The 21670-nt window shown below is 41.6% G+C and overlaps 1 protein-coding gene across 1 annotated transcript; it reads right to left on the bottom strand.

Annotated features, from left to right (window-relative positions):
- Nucleotides 1–19716: 19716 nt before the first annotated feature.
- Nucleotides 19717–20745, bottom strand: LOC122435447 (ribosome biogenesis protein NSA2 homolog). Its single transcript, XM_043459630.1, has one exon. It carries the CDS (start codon nucleotides 20685–20687, stop codon nucleotides 19905–19907), a length of 783 nt encoding a protein of 260 aa, XP_043315565.1. The 5' UTR covers nucleotides 20688–20745; the 3' UTR covers nucleotides 19717–19904.
- Between the last annotated feature and the right edge of the window lie 925 nt (nucleotides 20746–21670).

Genomic DNA, 21670 nt, shown 5'->3' with positions numbered 1-21670 from the left:
TATCTTTCCTCTCCTTCCTTGACTTTTGCTTCTCTTTCCTCAACTACTTTTAAATCTTCCTTTGCCTTCTTGCATTTCTTCTCCTTCGTTTTTTTTTTTTTTTTTTTTTTTTTAAAGTATGGTCTTGGTCACTGCTTCCTGTACAGTATTGCAAACCTCCATCCATAGTTCTTCAGGCACTCTGTCTACAAGAACTAATTCCTTGAATCTATTCATCACCTCCACTGTGTAATCATAAGGAATTAGATTTCTGTCATACCTGAATGGCCTAGTTGTTTTCCCTACTTTCTTCAGCTTATGCTTCAATTTTGCAATAAGGAGCTCTTGTTTTTGCTGGTTGCATAGAGCTTCTCCATCTTTGGCTGCAAAAATATAATCAGTCTGATTTTGGTATTGACCATCTGGTGATGTCGTTGTGTAGAGTCATCTCTTGGAATATTGGAAAAAGATGTTTGCTATGACCGTTGTGTTTGCTTGGCAAAACTTGTTAGCCTTTGCCCTGCTTCATTTTATACTCCAGGCCCAAACTTGCCTGTTATTCTGGATATCTCTTGACTTCCTACTTTGCATTCCAATCCCCTATGATGAAAAGGACATCTTTTTTTTTGAGTTAGTTCTAGAAGGCATTGTAGGTATTCATAGAATTGGTCATCATCAGCTTCTTTGGCATGGTTGGGGCATGGACTTGGATTACTGTGGTGTTGAATGGTTTGCATTGGAAATGAACAGAGATCATTCTTTTGCTTTTGAGGTTGCACCCAAGTACTGCATTTTCTTTTAAATTTTTTAATTATTTTTTTCCATTTATTTTTATTAGTTGGAGGCTAATTACTTTACAATATTGTAGTGGTTTTTGCCATACATTGACATGAATCAGCCATGGATTTACATGTATTCCCCATCCTGATCCCCCCTCCCACCTCCCTCTCCACCCGATCCCTCTGGGTCTTCCCAGTGCACCAGCCACGAGCACTTGTCTAATGCATCCAACCTGGGCTGGTGATCTGTTTCACCCTTGATAATATACATGTTTCGATGCTGTTCTCTTGAAACATCCCACCCTCGCCTTCTCCCACAGAGTCCAAAAGTCTGTTCTGTACATCTGTGTCTCTTTTTCTGTTTTGCATATAGGGTTATCGTTACCATCTTTCTAAATTCCATATATATGCATTAGTATACTGTATTGGTCTTTATCTTTCTGGCTTACTTCACTCTGTATAATCAGCTCCAGTTTCATCAATCTCATTAGAACTGATTCAAATGAATTCTTTTTAATGGCTGAGTAATATTCCATGGTGTATATGCACCACAGCTTCCTTATCCATTCGTCTGCTGATGGACATCTAGGTTGCTTCCATGTCCTGGCTATTATAAACAGTGCTGTGATGAACATTGGGGTGCACGTGTCTCTTTCAGATCTGGACTGGAAATAGAACTGCCATATGACCCAGCAATCCCACTTCTGGGCATACACACCGAGGAAACCAGATCTGAAAGAGACACGTGCACCCCAAGTACTTCATTTTGGACTCTTTTGTTGATTATGAGGGTTACTCCATTTCTTCTAGGGGATTCTTGACCACAGTAGTAGATATAGTGGTCATTTGAATTAAGTTAGCCCATTCTTGTCAATTTTAGTTCACTGATCCCTAAGATGTCAGTGTTCACTCTTGCCATCTTCTGTTTGACCACATCCAAATTATCTTGATTCATGGACCTGATGGGGCTTCCCAGGTGGTGCTAGTGGTAAAGAACTCGCCTGCCAATGCAGGAGATATAAGAGATGTGGGTTTGATCCCTGGGTTGGGAAGATTCCCCTGGAAGAAGACATGGCAACCCACTCCAGTATTCTTTCCTGGAGAATCCCATGGACAGAGGAGCCTGGCGGGCTAGAGTCCATAGCGTCACAAAGTCGGACACAACTGAAGTGGCTTAGCATGCACACAGGCTCATGGACCTAACATCTTAGGTTCTTATGCAATATTCTCTTTACAACATCAGACTTTACTTTCACCACCAGACACATCCACAACTGAGTGTTGTTTCTGCTTCGGCCCAGCCACTTCAGTCTTTCATGAGCTATTAGTAATTGCCCTCTGTTCTTGCTCAGTAGCATATTGGACACATTCCGCCCTGCGGAGCTCATCTTACAGTGTCATAACTTTTTGCTTTTTCATATTGCCCATGGGGTTCTTCAGGCAAAAATACTGGTGTGTGTTGCCATTTCCTTCTCCGGTGGACCACATTTGGTCAGAACTCTTCAATATGACCCATCTATCTTTGGTTGCCCTGCACAACATGGCTCATAGCTTCATTGTGTTAAGCAAGGCCCTTCTCCACGACAAGGAATTGATCCATGAAGAAGAAAGAAATACTACACAATAAGAAAAAGAAATGTTTTTGCTTTGAACAACAGCATCTAAAAAACTCAGAATAATCATACTGAATTTAAAAAAAAGATACAAACCTAGAATATAGTGTGTGATTCTATTCATTTTATTTTCAACAGAATTAAAATTAATTTATAATTAGGGAAAGCAGATCAGTGGTTGCCTAGGGATCGGGATGGGATTGTGTAGAGAGGAAAGCTATAAAAAGTGGAATAAAAAGGCTTTTAGAGGTGATAGATATGGTCACTATTACAATTTTGGTAAGAGTTTCATGAAACCTGGGGATCAAACCCAGGTCTCCCACATTGCATTCAGATTCTTTACCATCTGAGCCACCAGAGAAGTTCCATGACTAGCACTGAGGCTTCTCTGATGTGTCACACTGGGAGAAAGACAGCCCAAGAGGCTGCACCCACCCAACTTTGGCTTCTGCAAACCCAGACCCTTTGAGGTTCTATTCCATACTTGCCATGTGAGCTTGGCCAACACTGGGAGCCTTCTTGAGTCCTTGAGTTTCCTCAGGCAAAACTTCCTGGCATGTCAAGTAAGGGCCTTCTTTTCAGTTTGACAGAAGGAGCCTGTCTGATTCTGCTATGAAGCACATGTAAGCACAATTATGTGTCAGAAATTTGATATTTAAGGAACACTCTGGACTAGGCACCTGCTGCTTGGAAAATGAAAAGGCAATGAGCAGTTATTATAAATTTCACTTGAAATGTCAATTACTCAAATGTATTAACTGGGTTAGAATGTTTTGTTAGCAAAAAGTTTTAAACAGTTCCTGTCCTCAGTTCTTTTTTCCAATACCTCCTCATCTCTCAAGATCCCAATCTAAGGCTACATACAAGTCCATAGTAGACTTTGGGGCAGTGCTTCCTTCTTGGAAAGGTAAGTCATGGGCAAAACAAACTGAAGTAAAATGCAGCCAGTGGTTGGGAAAAATCCTTAGCCTGGGCTTGAAGAGTTTGGGAGATGGCAAGGAAGAAAAAACAAACTTTTTTTTTAGTATTTCCTAGCAAAAAAGTATTTCTATTTTTATTTAAGGTATGTACATTATTTAAGACATAGTGCTATTGTACATTAAATAGACTACAGTATAGTGTAAACAAAACCTTTATAAGCACTGGGAAACCAACGAATTCATGTGACTCATTTTATTGGTATTTCCTTTATTGTGGTAATCTGAAGCTGAGCCTACAAAATCTCCAAGGTACGCCTGGATGTGGTTAGATATATTTGCTCCCCGTTGTATAAAAGATGGTCAGTGGCAGCTCTAGCTTCAGTAAAATTGTCATATATTACCTTGAAGATTCACTATATAAGTCTACTGGACTTTTAAGCAAGCATGTTGCATCTGCATGTGTGGGATAAATGATGTGGAGCTCACCAATAGCTCTCCTGCTGAGCCAGCTGCAAGGAAAAAGTTTTCTTTTGACCAAAGTAGCCATCTGGCTTGTGAACCTCTTTTCACTCTAGGACTTGCCCTCTGTGCTGAGCCTGAGTGCAAAGTTTACCTCACAGAGAACTCAAAGCCAATGCTCAGATCCATGTGAGGTTGTCTAATTGTGGTATGGGGCCCTGGGGAACAAACTCCTAGAAGAGTGAGGAGGGAGGTGAGGACAACAGTGAAATGAACAGAAGTTGAAAATAATTGTAGATAGATGGTGGTTTCCATGGTCACAAGATCATGAGTGGAATATACTATGTATCCTTCTGAGAAGTTAAATCATCAGAATATGAAGGGGGTTAAACTTCCAACAGCTATGAAAGGCAGAGAATCAAGTTTTGCAAAGTTCCCTGCTTAGTAAATAGTCCCTCTCAGCCATGCCCTCTGTTGGCAGACTGAAAATATTTTCCAGAGGAGGGCTCAGGCCATCAGTCCCTGGTTCATTTTCTGGTCCCATAGGGATCTTCTCTAGGGAAAGGATTGGCCCCATGAGTTCTTTTCTTGAGATCTAATTCCCCTGAGCTCATCAGAGTGCACTGCACCAAGGTTGCAGATGGCAGAGAATTCAGACTTAGGCCAAGTCTTGGCATGACCATGCAACCTCTGAGTGTGGTTTGGGGTGTTTATAGTATGAAGAAAGGGAGAATGAATGAAAACTCTCTCACCCATATAATCCCTGGGGGGAAACTGGAGCTTATGTAAGGAACCCCGGGCATTCCCAGAAATTGTATAATTGAAATATTCTGAAGAGGAGATGCAGGGCATGGGGAAGGTTTCTGTGGTCCTGTAGTTGTCAAGTTCACACAAAGCACAGCTAGCTGGTCTTCAGGAATAGACACAGAGTTTATCCTGGCCCCATCCCTTCTTCTCTCAGTTGAACCAGAGAGAAACAACTATGTGAACTTTCAGCATTCTCGCTCTGCATCCTCTTCCAGAGCACAGTATATTGGAGTGAGAGACAAGGTAAATAAGACTGTACCTTTCCACTGTTGACACCACAGGGGGACTTTCACTACATTACTGGGGTTCAGGAGTGACAGGACAAAGGTCAATCATGTTGACTGGTTTCCTCCGAACCTATGCCTTATGTTGTTGTCAAGTCCTTTGTTCAGTTCAACTCTTTGCGACTTCATAAACTGCAGAACCTCAGGCTTTCCTGTCCTTCACTATCTCCCAGAGATTTCTCAAACTCATGTTCATTGAGTCGGTGATGCCATCCAACCAACTCATCCTGTCATCACCTCCTCCTGCCTTCTATCTTTCCCAGCATCAAGGTCTTTTCCAATGAGTCCACTCTTTCCATTAGGTGACCAAGGTATTCAGCTTCAGCATCAGTCCTTCCAATGAATATTCAGGGTTCATTCCCTTTAGGATTGAGTGGCTTGATCTCGCTGTCCAAGGGACTTCCAAGAGTCTTATCCAGCACCACAATTTGAAAGCACCAATTCTTCTGTGCTCAGCCTTCTTTATGGTCCAACTCTCACATCCTTACATGACTATTGGAAAACCATAGCTTTGACTATATGGACCTTTGTTGCCAAAGTGATCTCTCTGTTTTTTAAAGCAGTCTCTCGGTTTGTCATTGCTTTTCTTTCAGGAAGCAAGAGTCTTTTAATTTTGTTGCTGCAGTCAGCATCCACAGTGATTCCGATGCCCAAGAAAAGAACATCTGCCACTGTTTCCACTTTCCCCCCTTCTATTTGCCACGAAGTGCATGAGCAGACCAGATGCCATGATCATAGTATTTTGAATGTTGAGTTTTAAGCCAGCTTTTCATTTTTCTCTTTCACCCTAATCAAGAGGCTCTTTTGTTCTTTTAGTCCATGCTTTCTACCATCAGAGTGGTATCATCTGCATATCTGAGGTTGCTGATATTTCTTCCTGCAATCTTGATTCCAGCTTGTGATTCATCCAGCCTGGCATTTTGCATGATGTACTCTGCATATAAGTTAAATAAGCAGGGTGAAAATCCTTACCCAAATTTAAAGAAGTCCATTGTTCCATGTCTGGTTCCAATTGTTGCTTCTTGACCTGCATACAGGTTTCTAAGGAGGCAGGTCAGGTGGCCTGGTATCCCCATCTCTTTAAGAATTTTCCACAGGTTTTTTTTTTTTTTTTTTTTTGATCCACACAGTCGGAGGCTTTTACATAGTCAATGAAGCAGAAGTAGATGTTTTTCTGGAATTCCCTTGCTTTTTATATGATTCAATGGATGTTGGCAATGTGATCTCAGGTTTCTCTGCCTTTTCTAAATCCAGCTTGTACATCCAGCATTTCTTGGTTCACCTACTGCTGAAGCCTAGCCTGAAGGATTTTGAGCATCACCTTGCTAGCATGTGAAATGAGCGAAATTGTACACAGGTTAGAACATTCTTTGGCACTGTCCTTCTTTGGGATTGGAATGAAAACCATTTCCAGTCTTGTGGCCACTGCTGAGTTTTCCAAATTTGCTGACATATTGAGTACAGCATTTTAACAGCATTATCTATTGGGATTTGAAATAGCTCAGCTGGAATTCCATCACCTCCATTAGCTTTGTTCATAGTAATATTTTCTAAGGCCACTTGACTTCACACTCTAGCATGTCTTTCTCTAAGAGAGTGATCACACCATCGGGGTTATCTGGGTCACTAAGGCCATTTTTGTCTAGTTCTTGTGTGTATTCTTGCCACCTCATCTGCTTCTGTTAGGCCCTTATCATTTCTGTCCTTTATTGAGCCCATCATTGCATGAAATGTTCCCTTGGTATCTCTAATTTTCTTGAAGAAATCTCTGGTCTTTCCCATTCTATTGTTCTATTGTTTTCCTCTATTTCTTTGCATTGTTCACTGAGGAAAGCTTTCTTATCTTTTATCTTATCTCTCCTTCTTATCTATCTTATCTTATCTCTCCTTGCTATTCTTTGGAACTCTGCATTTAGTTGGGTGTAGCTTTCCCTTTCTCCTTTGCCGTTCACTTCTCTCCCCACCCCCCCGCTATTTGGAAGTCTCCCTCAGACACCCATTTTGCCTTCCTGCATTTCTTTCACTTGGGATCGTTTTGGTCACCGTCTCCTATACAGTTTCACGAACCTCAGTCCACAGTTCTTCAGGCACTCTGTCTACCAGATTTACTCCCTTGAATCTATTTGTCACTTCCACTGTATAATCATAAGGGATTTTCTTGAGGTCATACCTGAATGGTCTACTGGTCTTCCCTACTTTCTTCAATTTAATCCTGAACTTTGCAATATGGAGTGCATGATCTGAGCCACTGTCAGCTCCAGGTCTTGTTTTTGCTGACTTTATAGAGCTTCTCCATGTTTGGCTGCAAAGAATATAATCAATCTGATTTTGGTATTGACCATCTGGTGATGTCCATGTATAGAGTCATCTCTTGTGTTGTTGGAAGAGGGTGTTTGCTATGACCAGTGAGTTCTCTTGGCAAAACCCTGTTAGCCTTTGCCCTGCTTCATTTTGTACTCCAAGCCCAAACTTGCCCTGTTACTCAAGGTATCTCTTGATTGTCTACTTTTGCATTCCAATCCCCTATGATGAAAAGGACAACTTTTTTGGTGTTATTTCTAGAAGGTCTTATGGGTCTTCATAGAACTGTTTGACTTCAGCTCCTTTGGCACTAGTGGTTTGGGATTAAACTTGGATTACTGTAATATTTGAATAGTTTGCCTTCAAAATGAACTGAGATCATTCTGTCATTTTTGCGATTACACACAAGTACTGCATCTCAGACTCTTTCATTGCCTGTGAGGGCTACTCCATTTCTTCTAAGGGATGGTTGCTCACAGTGGTAGATATAATGATCATCTAAAAGCAAAGACATTACTTTCCCGACAAAGGTCCATATAGTCAAAGCTATGGTTTTTCCAGTAGTCATGTATGGATGTGAGAGTTAGACTATAAAGAAAGCTGAGCACTGAAGAATTGATACTTTTCGACTATGGTGTTGGAGAAGACTTGTGAGAGTCCCTTGGACAGCAAAGAGATCAAACCAGTCCATCCTAAAGGAAATCAGTCCTGAATATTCACTGGAAGGACTTGTGCTGAAGCCCCAGTACTTTGGACACCTGGTGCGAAGAACTGACTCAGTGGAAAAGACCCTGATGCTGGGAAACATTGAAGGCATGAGGAGAAGGGGATGACAGAGGATGATATGGTTGGATGGCGTCACTGACTTAATGGACATGAGTTTGAGCAAGCTCCAGGGTTGGAGATAGATAGGGAAGCCTGGTGTGCTGCAGTTCATGGGACCACAGAGTTGGACATGACTGAGTGCCTGAACTGAATTAAATTCATCCATTCTCATCCATTTTAGTTCACTGATTCCTAAAATGTCGATATTCACTCTTGCCATCTCCTGCTTGGCCGCATCCAATTTACTTTGATTCACTGATCTAACATTACAGGTTCCTGTGCAATATTGTTATTTACAGCATCCGACTTTACTTTCACCTCCAAACACACACACAAATGTGTGTTGTTTCCTCTTTGACTCAGTCTCTTCATTCATTCTGGAGCTGTTTCTCTGCTCTTCCCCAGTAGTATATTGGACACCTACCAACTTGGGGGGCTCATCTTCTGGTGTCATATCTTTTTGCCTTTTCATGCTGTTCGTGTGGTTCTCAAGGCAAGAATACTGAAGTGGTTTGCCATTCTCTTCTCCAGTGGACCTTGTTTTATCAGAACTCTCCACCATGACCTGTCTGTAAGAAGGAAAGAAAGGGGTGGGGGAGAAAGGAAGTGACGATTGATTTTAAAATGATGATTATATAGCTGATTCTCTTCGTTGTACAGCAGTAACTAACACAACATTGTAAAGTAATTATATGCGGTGGTGTGTGTATGCTCAGTTGCGTCCAACTCTGTAACCCCATGACTGTAGCCTGTCAGGCTCTTCTGCTAATGGGATTTTCCATGCAAAATACTGGAGTGGGTTGCTATTTCCTCCTGCAGGGTATCTTCCTGACCCAGGCATGGAACTCAGGTCTCCTGTGTCTTCCGTACTGGCAAGCAGTTTCTTTACCACTAGCACCACCTGGGAAGCCCCAACAAAATAAACACCTTTTTAAAAATACTTGCAGAAATTAAAAAAAAAAAGCAAATAAATGATGATTAAGAAGATAATTGAGGTGACTAAAACACACTTTGCTTAACCCTTCATAAAGTGGACAGTTTCTTTTGGAAGAGCTGCATTCTCAAGAGGAAGGCAGGAAGCTTGTATAGGATACAGAACAAGGAAGAGAAAAATGGAAACTACCTGATTGGCTGGGTCTGTGGGGTCACTGTTGTTTGGGATGCAATGAGCAAGGAAATAAGTTGGGAAGCCAGCGCTGGCTTGGCTTGGGGTTGGCTGACCGCATGGCATGTGGTTCTGGTCAAGAAGAGCATTTTACAAGGACACAAAAGTTTATTATGCTTCAGCTTACTGATATGGCACCCAGGAGGGTGTAGCTCCATGTTGGACCCTCACGATCTGGGGGGCTGACTGGGCTCTCTGGCCACTGCCCAGCATCTCCAGAGAAAATGGGACTATGTTACTGACCTCTCTCCCTCTTCACTTGTTTTCACTCATTTGTTCTGCTTTAGTGTGCTGCATTTTCCTCCCCCCACCCCTCTCCCTCATAAGTTCACTTTACATATATTCTCAGAAAACAAGGGAGAAAGAAAAAGTGATCCCAGGTAAATCCAGCCACTCACGAGCTGGGACCCTGAGTCTCTGGCTCCGGCGGGCGGGGCGGGTGGGTTGGGGTCCCCAAGCTACATCCCACCCATGCGGGAGCCCATGGCTGGCTCCTTGGAGGCAGAGGTGGAGGTAGAGTTGATCGGGCTGACAGTCAGGTGGCTGAGGTAAAACTTGTCAGCTTATTCTCAGGGGATGTGGCATCAGGGCTCCTTGGTACCTGAGTCAGCCTCCTGACCTGGAAGCAGCTGTTGGCCTCTACTCTTCATGGTGGTTGTGGGAGAAGACTCGGAGTCCTTGTGAGATGGGGAGTCAGGGCCTGGGTCCCTGCATGCCACTGGCTCCTCACCCACCCTTGTCACCAGGCCCTGCTTCTGGATGATGGCATATCGTCACAGCCCTTGCCTCTACCCTTCTCCCAATTTCTGTATGTATATATATGTATATATACACAAACACACAGTGGAATATTACCCAGCCACCAAAAAGTAATTACAATTTTGTCATTTGCAACTGCATGGATGGACCCAGAGGGTATTCTGCTTAGTGAAATAAGTCAGAGAAAGACAACTACTCTATGTTATCACTTATATGTAGACTAATAATATTAAAAAGTAAATATTACAAAACAGAAACAGCTTCACTAATATAGAGAAAAAACTAGTAATTACCAGTGAGTGAAAGCAGTGCAGATGGGCAAGATAAGGGTAATGAATTGAGGTACACCCTACTATGTATAATATAAATAAGTTACAAGCATATATCTTACAGCATAGGAAATATAGGCAATATTTTATAATCATTTTATAATCACTATAATGAAGTATAAAATGTTTAATCACTATGCTGTACACCTGAAACTAATATAATATTGTAAATCAACTGCACTTCAATAAAATTTTAAAAATCAGAAAGGAAATAGCACATACACGCACAGACACACACACACACACACACACACACACACACACACACACATACACAAAGAAACTGTGCATCAAGAGGTGAGTGGAGTTAACTATTTAAAGTGATGAAAAAAATCTATACCAATCTATTCTGGATGAATTTGAATTGTCTTTTAAAACTGATTGAGTTACTTTGCTCACAATCCTATATGCAAGGCAGCAAAAGAGACACAGATGTAAAGAACAGACTTTTGGACTATGTGGAAGAAGGTCAGGGTGGGATGATTTGAGAGACTAGCATTGAAACATAAATCAGATGACCAGTGCAAGTTCGATGCATGAAGCAGGGCACTCAAAGTCGGTGCTCTGGGACAACCCAGAGGGATGGGGTGGGGAGTAAGTTGGGAGGGGAGTTCATGATGGGGGGACACATGTGCAACCGTGGCTGATTCATGTCAATGTATGGCAAAAACCACCACAATATTCTAATTATCCTCCAGTTAAAAGAAATAGATTAATTTAAAAAGTGATTGAGATACAGATTTTCTTAAACAAACAAAAATTGAGAGCTCTAGTTATCAGTGGTCTTGCATTTTAAGAATCAGTTTTGTACATCTGTGTCTCTTTTTCTGTTTTGCATATAGGGTTATCATTACCATCTTTCTAAATTCCATATATATGTGTTAGTATGCTTAAAATCTTCAGAAAATTTGGAATGTTATATGTCAGAAAGTATGTTATACATAAATAAAAGAAAGGTGCTAGAGAAGAAATATATGAGGGCAAAGAAAAATAATATTTTCCTTATTCTTAACAGACAACTGTGTATTCAAAATCATAGTAGTAGCCTTGTAGGAAGTGATTATGTCTTTCAGATAAGTGAAATGAATGATAAAAACTTCATAAGGGAAAATGAGGAACTGAGAATACTCTGTTTTAAGGCCCTTCAATTACATGTGGAGTAATATAATGCTACTTGAAAAATGTGTTTGAATTAGCTTTAAATGTATATTGCAAACACAAGGGAAACAAAAATATGTCTTAAATAAAGTACAATGATATGCCAAGAAAGGAGAAAAATGAGATGACATAAAATGCTGAATTAAAACAAAAGAAGGCAGATAAATCGTGTAAGACCAAAATGAAAAGAAAGAGCAAAGCTATAAATAGAAAAGAGTTACACATAGTACTTATTTTTCCTCTTTCTGACTTACTTCACTCTGTATGTCAGACTCTAGGCCCATCCACGAATGACCCAATATCATCCAAGAATACCCAATATGGCTGATTGATATTTCATTGTATTTATTTACCACATCTTCTGCACTGTCATGTGTAAAACAAATAGCTAGTGGGAACCTGATTTATAGTGCAGGGAACTCAGCTAGGTGCTCTGTGATGACCTAGATGGTTGGGAGTGGGGTGTGGGAGGGAGACCCAAGAGAGAGGGGATATATATATATACATATAACAGATTCACTTTGTTGTACAGCAGAAACTAACATTGTAAAGCAATTATACCCCAATTAAAAAAATAAAGTAACAAAATTGGTACATATCAATCCAGCTATATCAATATTACTTCAAAAGTTAATGGCCTACATCATCAAAAAAATCTACAAACAATAAATACTGGAGAGGGTTTGGAGAAAAGGGAGCCCTCTTGCACTGTTGGTGTGAATATAAATTGATCCAGCCACTGTGGAAGATAGTATGGATATTCTTAAAAAACTAAGAACAGAACTACCATGTGACCCAGTAATCCCACTACTAGGCATATACCCTGAGAACACCAAAATTGAAAAAGACACATGCATCCTAATGTTCACTGCAACACTATTGGCAATAGCTAGGACATGGAAGCAACCTAGATGTTCATCGACTGATGGAATGGATAAAGAAGCTTGTATATACAATGGAATATTACCCGGCCATAAAAAGGAATGCACTTGAGTCTGTTCTAATGAGGTGGATGAACCTAGAGGCTATTACACAGAGTGAAGTAAGTCAGATAGAGCAAAACAAACATCGCATATTAATGCATATATATGGAATCTAGAAAGACGGTACTGGTGAACCTATTTGCAGGGCAGCAATGGAAATGTGGACATAAAGAACAGACTTGTGGACATGGGGATGGGTGGAGGAAGGAGAGTGTGGAATGAATGGAGAGAGTAACATGGAAACATACACTACCATATATAAAATAGATATCCAATGGAAATTTCCTGTATGACTCAGAGAACTCAAACTGGGGTTCTGTAACAACCTAGAGGTGTGGGATGGGGTGGGAAATGGGAGGGACATTCAAAAGGGAGGGGACATATGTATACTTATGGCTGATTCATGTTAGTTCATGGATGAAACCAACACAATATCATAAAGCAATTATCCTTCAATCAAAATAAATAAATTTTAGAAAATTTAATGGCCTAAATACACCAGTCTAAACACCGAGACCGAGAGTGGACCATAAAAACACCAAGCCATATGCTTTCTATTAAAAAAAAAAAATCACATTAAATGTAGAAACACATAAATGTTGAAAGTAAAGGAATGGGTCAAGATGGTGGAGTAGGAGATAGCAGCTTCTCTTCTTTGACAAATAACAGTAGTTACCCAGGAATAAAAAAAATAGTTCTGTGATAGCTCATGAGATCACTTATGTTTTATTTTCTTTTATTTTGTTCCAAAGTGGGAAAAAAACCTGAGAATAACTGCCACTTTCAAATTCCTGCATTATCCCATCCCCCAGGCTGGTACTACTCAATACCAGGAGGTAACTTCCCAGCCTGAGAGAGTTTGGAAAAGGAGAGTGAGCAGCTAGCCTTCCCAGCCATTCTGTGCACTACACTAAGAACCTGCTTTGGGTTGACCTCACATATAAATGGGACTTCCCTGATGGCTAAGTGGTAAAGAATCTGCCTGCAGTGCTGGAGACAGAGGAGACATGGGTTTGATCCCTGGGTCAGTAAGATCTTCTGGAGGAGGAAATAGCAACCCACTCCAGTATTCTTGCTTGTAAAATTCCATGGACAGAGGACCCTGGTGGGTTACAGTCCATAGGTTTGCAAAGAGTTGGACACAACTGACCATGCACACACCTATAAATAAAAACTGAGGTGTACAGAGATGGGTAGGAACAAGGAAGAAGGGCAGGGGCTACCTGTATCAGGCCCTTTTCATTCAAAAATAGAAGACCTTGTTGTTGGCAAAAGGTCATTTGCATCTATATCCCCTGCAATGTGTATCAGTCCCACCATTCAGATCATCAGGTAGCTTAGAAACAAACTGCACATTCCACAGAGCTATTGATACGTGGCACATCAAGACCACCATAGTGAGATCACAATTTCAGTTTTTGGCAGAATAGGGCTTTAAGAAAATCTTTGACTTTGTCTTTATAGGTTGTCACCTCTTCCAAACAACTCTTTGTGGTAAATGGAGTGGCTATTTGCCTTTATTTAAGAGGTGTGTGTATGTGTGCTCAGTTGTGTCTGACTCTTTGTGACCCCAGGGACTGTAGCCCCCCAGGCTTTTCTGCCCATGGAATTTTCCAGGCAAGAATACTGGAGTGGGTTGCCATTTCCTACTTCAGAGGATCTTCCTGACCCAGGGATCGAACCCACATCTCTTGCATCTCCTGTATTGGCAGGCGGATTCTTTAGCACTAGCACCACCTGAGAAGCCCTTATTTAAGAGGGGAGGAAACTGAAGCCAGTAGAGATAGAATGACTTTTCCAAGATCATATAGTCAGGGTACCTGACTTTTAGCCTAGGGCTCTTACTCTTACTGAACTTTCATACTTGTTCATCACACTTACATCTGCCTAGTTGATCTGGCCAGAGTTTATTGACTGCCCATAACATATGTTTCCTGAGAAATGAGATTAGGGGAATTTAGATCGTTAAACAGAGCCTCCTGGTGACTCAGATGGTAAAGAATCTGCCTGCCACGCAGGAGACCGGAGTTTGATTCCTGGGTTGGGAAGATCCCCTAGAGAAGGAAATGGCAACCCACTCCAATATTCTTGCCTGGAAAATTTCATGGACAGAGGAGCCTGGTGGGCAACAGTTCATGTGATCACAAAGAGTCAGACATGACTGTGACTAACACTAGACTAGACTAGATTTTTAAATCTCCGGGCTCAGGCCCGGAGAATCAGGCATTTGGGGGATCAAATCTTGGCTCTGTGAGAAACAGTCTGTGGCAGGACTTGGAAGACTCTCAAGCTATAATAACTTTCCAAACTTGCCCCAACTCCCCCAAACCCACCCTCCTACCCATTAGATTATGTTGAAGGAATACTGTTGGCTTTCAGTGGTTGAACTATCATATTCATTCAACAAATACTAGGTGCCTGCTATGTGCCAGGCACCATTCTAAGTGCTAAGGATACATCAGTAGAAAAAACAATTAATACAAGCTACAATTAGTACAGTCTACTATCAACTGAAAAAAAAAAAACCTCACACAATCTAAAAGTTGTGAGTTATGTTTTATTTTGGGAACTTACTGAGCACTATAGACAACCTCTCAGAGAACTCTGAGGAACTTTTCCAAAGAGGTAATGGAGGAACCAGGATGTATAGGTTTTTTTGAAAAAATGGGTGTTTTTCAAAATAGGTGTTTGAAATACAAAACAAAACATGTAGTGGAACATCAAAGGATGACTGCTAATTGCACAAACCAGACATCTAAAGTTAATGATTTTAGTGCTTTTCTATGTATGAGAAGAGGCAAGAGTCTGGGCTCATTGAAATCATTCCTTTGATATGCATCTTTAACTATCTAGGGCCAGTATCCAGTTTATCTCCATCTTGAATTCCCCTCAGGGTGCACCCTTGGGGCAGGGGTTGGCTGCATTGGCTGATGGCTTGATGGCAGGCAACATTCATTGTTTACTGAAATGGCAGGCATGATTTTTTGTCTGCCCTACAATTATTTTTTTGAAAAATAATCACTCTGTTTTTCACAAAGGCAATTTAACAGCAAAGTGCATTCAAATGGCCTTATGCCTCTTCCCACTACACCTCTGAGCTAGGCTAGACTCACAGGTACATTCCTTGGTTTGGGGAAGTGCCATGTCTTAAGGGGCTTCCCTGGTGGCTCAGATGGCAAAGAATCTGCCTGCAATGTGAGAGACGTAAGAGACGTGGGTTTGATCCCTCTGTCAAACCTCCGGAGAAGGAAATGGCAACCCATTCCAGTATTTTTGCCTGGAGAATCCCATGGACAGAGGAGCCTGGTGGGCTCCAGTCTATACGGTTGCAAACGGTCGGACACAACGGAGTGAGTTAGCACACACGCATGTCTTTAAGAGTTTCAGGGCCTGCAAAAGTTGAACAAATACACAAATTACCCCAACTCGAAATCTTTCCTGTAAATAACTCAGGAAAACTAGCAAATGTATCCCTGAAGTAAGAAATGCTAAGGAAACAGCCTACTGTTAGAACTTAATCACCCCTCCAACCTGCTTGAGCTTCCCAGGTAAAGAATCCACTCAGTGGTAGAGAACCTGCAAATGCAGGGGATGTGGATTTGACCCCTGGGTCAGGAAGACCCCCTGGAGAGGGAAATGGCAACCCACTCTAGTATTCTTGCCTGGAGAATCCCATGGACTGAGGAGCCTGGCAGGCCTTGTGTCCATGAAGTCGCAAAAGAGTTGGACATGACTTAGCAACTAGAAAAAGAAGAGTGAAAATGTTGGCTTAAAACTCGACATTCAAAAAACTAAGATCATGGCATCTGGTCCCATCATTCCACGGCAAATAGATGGAGAAACAATGGGAACAGTGACAGACTTTGTTTTCTTGGGCTCCGAAATCACTACAGATGGTGACTGCAGTCATGAAGTTAAAAGACGCTTGCTCCTTGGAAGAAAAGCTATGACCGACCTAGACAGCATGTTAAAAAGCAGAGACATTACTTTGCCAACAAACGTCTATCTAGTCAAAGCTATGGTTTTTCCAGTAGTCATGTATGGATATGAGAGTTGATCTATAAAGAGAGCTGAGCGCCAACGAATTGATGCTTTTGAACTGTGGTGTTGGAGAAGAAGACTCTTGAGAGTCCCTTGGACTGCAAGGAGATCCAACCAGTCCATCCTAAAGGAAATCAGTCTTGAATATTCATTGGAAGGACTGATGCTGAAGCTGAAACTCTGATACTTTGGTCACCTGATGCAAAGAACTGACTCATTTGAAAAGACCCTGATGCTGGGAAAGACTGAAGGCAGGAGGAGAAGAGGATGACAGAGGATGAGATGGTTGGATGGCATCACTGACTATGGATATGAGTTTGAGTCAGCTTTAGGAGTTGGTGATGGATAGGGAAGCCTGGCGTACTGCGGTCCATGGGGTCACAAAGAGTCGAACACGACTGAGTGACTGAACTGAACTGAACTGAACTGAACTGACTAGCGACTAAAACAACAACTTACCTGCTTAGTACTTACTCAATAGAAGTCCAGGAAAGAAATCTTTGGGTAAATAGTCTGGCTTCTTGAATGACAGGAAACATGGAAGCTTACATCCAAGGTGAATAGTCAGTGTTGCAGAAAAGACCCAATTCTGACTCCATATTAGAAACTGTTTCTTTGACTTGTTTTTCATTGCTTTGTTATTATAATCATACATAATGGCCTGCCTCAAAGGACCCTGCCTCTCTGCCTACTGTTAAAATAAAGTGCCTTTGTTCAGCTCATTAAGAGATAACCTGACCCAATGCACCTGTGAACGACTACAAAAAAAGAAGAGCTTAACACACTCCTTTCCAAAGGCTGACCCTTCCCTGAAATGTTTTGCAAGACTTAAGACCCTTTTTGGGGGCTTCCCAGGTGGTACTAGTGGTAAAGAACCCACCCGCCAATGCACAAAATTTAAGAGAGGCAGGTTCAGTCCCCCTGAAGAAGGAAATGGGAAAGCACTCCAGTATTCTTGCCTGGAGAATCCCATGGACAGAGGCGCTTGGAGAGCTACGGTCCATAGAGTAGCAGAGTCAGATACGACTGATGTGACTTTACATACACACTGAGGACTGTTTTATTTCTTCACTTCCTCTCCCTCTCTATTCTGCCTTTTGACTCCAGTTCCTCATTGTTTATCACTCTCTCTCTGGCTTTATAAAAGAAACTGGCATCCAGACCCTGACAAGATGGTTTTTTGAGATATTAGTCTGCCATCTTCTTGGTAAGCAGGTTTTCCGAATAAAGTTGTTTTCCTTGCCTCAGCACCTCATCTCTCAGGTTCATTGACCTGTCGTGCAGTGAGCAGACCTCTGTGATATCAGAGGTCAGCCTGAAGATAAGCTCTGGCTGAACTTGAGTCTTAGGGCATCAATGTCTGATAGATATTTGTATGTGTGTGTTTTATATGTATGAAATGTGTAAAAGGAGGTATGGCAGAATGCTTTGTAAGATGGAATGTGCTACACAAATGTTAAGATATTAAGATAATAGCTACCTTGTACTGAGTACCTACTGTGCGTGAGGCACTAAGCTAGACAAAGTTAGATATATTTATCTCATTTAATCTTCAGGAATTTTACTGAACCAAACTTGGGTCTGCTCACCCATGCTCAGTAAAGCCTACCTATTGACATCACATTGTGGTGAAGGAAAGTGTGGTGTTTATTGCAGGGCACCAGGCAAGGAATCCAAGGCAGCTTATGTTTGAAACACCCAAACTCCCCAATGAGTTTCAGCAAAGCATTTTTAAAGGCAACATGAGGGAGGCAGGGGCATCCCAGGGTATGTGAACATCTCGTGCACAATTCTCTGATTGGTTAATAGTGAGTTAACCAGGCTGTGTCACAGGAGTTAACATTATCAATCCTTAGGCTCCAGTAGGCCTGGGGGGGGGGGGGCAATGGTCATTAAGTAGTTAACATCTTCCGTTTGGTGCAGGGGTCTTAACATCTGTAAAACAACTCAGGAAATGAGCATCAAATATTTTTATCTAGAGAAGAGTGAAAGCAGAGGATACCGGGGAGGTGTCTGTTCCAGGAAGCCTGCATAGGGTCCTGCTCAATTACAGAACAACTTCTTGAAGGAAGTTACTCATTTTTCTACATGTTAAAAGAAAAGGTCCAAAGAAAAGTGAAGTAGTGTGCCTAATACCCCCCAGCTAGTAAATGGTAGTGCTAAGATTCAAATCTAGGTCTATCCTAATTGGAAAGCCCATGTGCCATGGCACATCCATTGTGCCATGATGAATAACTTATTTTGCATACACAGGAACCCAAGAAATAAGGAGTTTTCTGTAATTTTCAAGCTGGAATGTATTAGATGTTAGTTGGTGGTACACTTTCTTCACCCCAATATGATCGTACAGTCTAATGGGAAAGGATAATACCAAAGCCAAATCAAATTAGATCTTGAAAATAACAAAACTAAATAAGATTCTAGTAGAAGAAAATATAGACCCAGGAGATTATATGAGATAGAGCCAAGGAGAAATAGTAGTATGTGTGGTGGCAGAGGGGATTGTCAAAGCATTATTAAAAGGAATATTCTCAGTGAAAACTTCCCAGAAGGCATTGTATTTATTCTTTCATTTTTCTATTTTTAACTTCATTCATTTCTCCACTTTTCAAAGAGATATTGAGTATTGTCTGTAGGCACACAAAGATCACAGAATTTCCATGAACTGTGGAAACTAAGGAATGAATGCTCAGGAGGCCTAATCCAGCAGGCCACAGGCCTGTGGCAGTCCTCATCACCAACTTAACCCTTCTCTTCCTACAAGTTCAACTCAGTTAATGTAGGAATTTTAGTTTTCTTATGGGAACCTATTTCCAATTAGTTCTAGGAGTATAGGTTTTGTTGGACAGAAATGTGCTTTATAAACAATGGCTGTGAAGAATAAGCTTCCATAAACTTGCTCTTTTGTGAGGAGTCTGGAAGCTGAGCTTAACCTGGCAATAGAAAGTGGGATCCATAGAAAATGGAGTTGAGATGCCAAGCCCATGCTTAAGGGAAAGGAGCTGCCCTTATGAATGTATCAAATTGCTTGGGAAAAGAGACTGCTCTCTGAGAGGGAATGAGGTGGCAGCCCAGAGAAGTGGCTTAAGTTTCACTATTGCCCAACAGAACTTGGGTAGTTGTGTGTGTTACTAAACTGAACTTCAATCCACTCACCCACCGCACAGCAAAGCCAACTTTGTGACACTGGTTTGCAGTGAAGGAAAGTACCACATTTACTACTTTTATGTGCAGGACACCAAGCTCATGCACAAAAGCACCAAGCTCATGCTCAAAAGACTTGAACTCCCCAGTGGGCTTTTCAGGTAAGGATCTTTTTTTTTTTAAAATGAGATCATTTTAATGTTGGCTTTTTTCTTTTTTAAAACAGAATAAATAGTTTTCTTTGACTGAAGACAACATGTAAGGTTGACTGGTAGTATTCAGAAATACCAGGGTGATGGTTTCCCGATTGGCGTGTGGCCTTCCGTGATTACAAGGAGTTACTTGTAGGTAACTGCTGTCAAACCAGTAAGACTGCATTTATGCATCCGTCATTTTCAGGATTATTGGTAACCTGGGCATATTTTCCCCAGATGACTTTGCCTCCTTGTGTTACAAGGCCCAACTCGCTCACGTTCACCTCAATGACGGTTCCTTTGGTAATAACACCCAAAGTTGTATACAGTGGGGATGAGGGATTCTTCTTTACACCAAGTATTGGCAAGCAAAAGGTGGCTTTCAGTTCAGGATGTGTTACATGAGCCTTCTTGAAACGTAATCCCATTGGCCTAATGAATCTTTCATACTTAGGTGGTTTTCGAGTAAAGCCATCTCCAACAAAGCAGACTTTGGTAACCATCCTCTTCCAGGCTTTCTTCTTTCTCTTTCCTGTTCGAATAACTTTTAATACTTCTGTTTCTCCCTGGGCACGAACTTTGGGCAGAGGGACCTCCCATTTTCCCGCTTTCTCTTTTCGTTTCTGTTTAATCATATTGGAAAGTACTTTAGCTCGAGACTGTCCTTCTCGGTCCAGTAGATATGCAGGTACTGCTCCTTGTGGAGTCTTTTCATCATTCTTCTGTTTGGTGTTTCTCTTTTCATGCATCTTAATAGTCTTTTTCATTTGTATTTTCTCAGCATGGCGCTGTTTATGGTAGAGCTTAGCTTTCAGACCAATCATCTTTTTTGCCTTCTTTGAACGTTCATGAGCCTCTCGACCTTCCTTCTTTCTCTTTTTCTCATGGTAATCCAAACGATATCCGTAGCGCTTACGGTGTAACTCGATATATTCATTTTGTGGCATGGTGACGGCTGCCGAGCTGCCGGGTGCAGTCTCCGCGGCGCGAAGGTCTCAATTTTCGGCTCTCCTCAGGTAAGGATCTTTAAAGGCAACATCTCTGATAAGGGCTGCAGTGTGTATGACTTTCTTTTGATTGGTTAGTAGTGAGGCGTCACTCCAAATTTTTGTTGTGACAAGACAAAGAACTGAGGAGCACACACTCATGTGACAGAGGTAACAGGATGTTCAGGAATCTTAATCACCTGGGGTGCCTGCGGTCAGCACGTAGCTGAAACTGTCCAACTCAGCTTGGGACTTGAACCCATGTGCTGTGACTTAAACCCAGCTAAAACCCAAATTGGGATTCAAATCTAAGTTCTTATTTTTGCCTCACCGTGTGGCATCTTAGTTCCCCAATCAGGGGTTGAATCTGTGCCCCCTGCATTACAAGTGCAGAGTCCCAACCACTGGACTCCCAGGGAAGTTCCAAACCCATGGTCTTTTAATTTAGATCACACACCTGTTCTCAGACTTAAGCTCAGATTCTTGATGTCTCATCACAGAAAGAATTCAGTGAGAGACAAAGTGATAGGTAAGGAGTGGATTTATTTAGAGAGAAGCACTTTCCACAGACTGTGGGCCATCTGAGAAGATGAGAGGCCCAAAAATATGGTGTGGTTAGTTTATATAGGCTGAGTAATTTCATAGTCTAATGACTGGAGGGTTATTCCAACTATTTTGGGTAAGGGGCAGAGATTTCTAGGAATTCAGCCACCACCCACTTTTTATCCTATTATGGTTAACCTCAGAACTGTCATGGTGCTGGTGAATGTGTCATTTAGATGTTAATGTATTTTTTGGTAACTTTTTATCTTGTATTGGAGTATAGCCAATTAGCAAACAATGTTTTGATAGTTTCAGGTGAACAGCAAAGGGAATCAGCCATACATATAGATGATAAGGTATTACAGTGAGCGTATAATGAAGTTCCAGGTCCACTGGAAGTC

Source organism: Cervus canadensis, chromosome X (genome assembly GCF_019320065.1).
Source record: "Cervus canadensis isolate Bull #8, Minnesota chromosome X, ASM1932006v1, whole genome shotgun sequence".
In the NCBI taxonomy this organism is placed as follows: Eukaryota; Metazoa; Chordata; class Mammalia; order Artiodactyla; family Cervidae; genus Cervus; species Cervus canadensis.
The sequence above is the reverse complement of the archived record's forward strand: the minus strand, read 5'-3'. Positions and strand labels throughout refer to the sequence as shown.

Excerpts from the sequence above, each read along its gene's own strand:
- LOC122435447 (XM_043459630.1), bottom strand. The coding sequence starts at position 20,687 with ATGCCACAAAATGAATATATCGAGTTACACCGTAAGCGCTACGGATAT.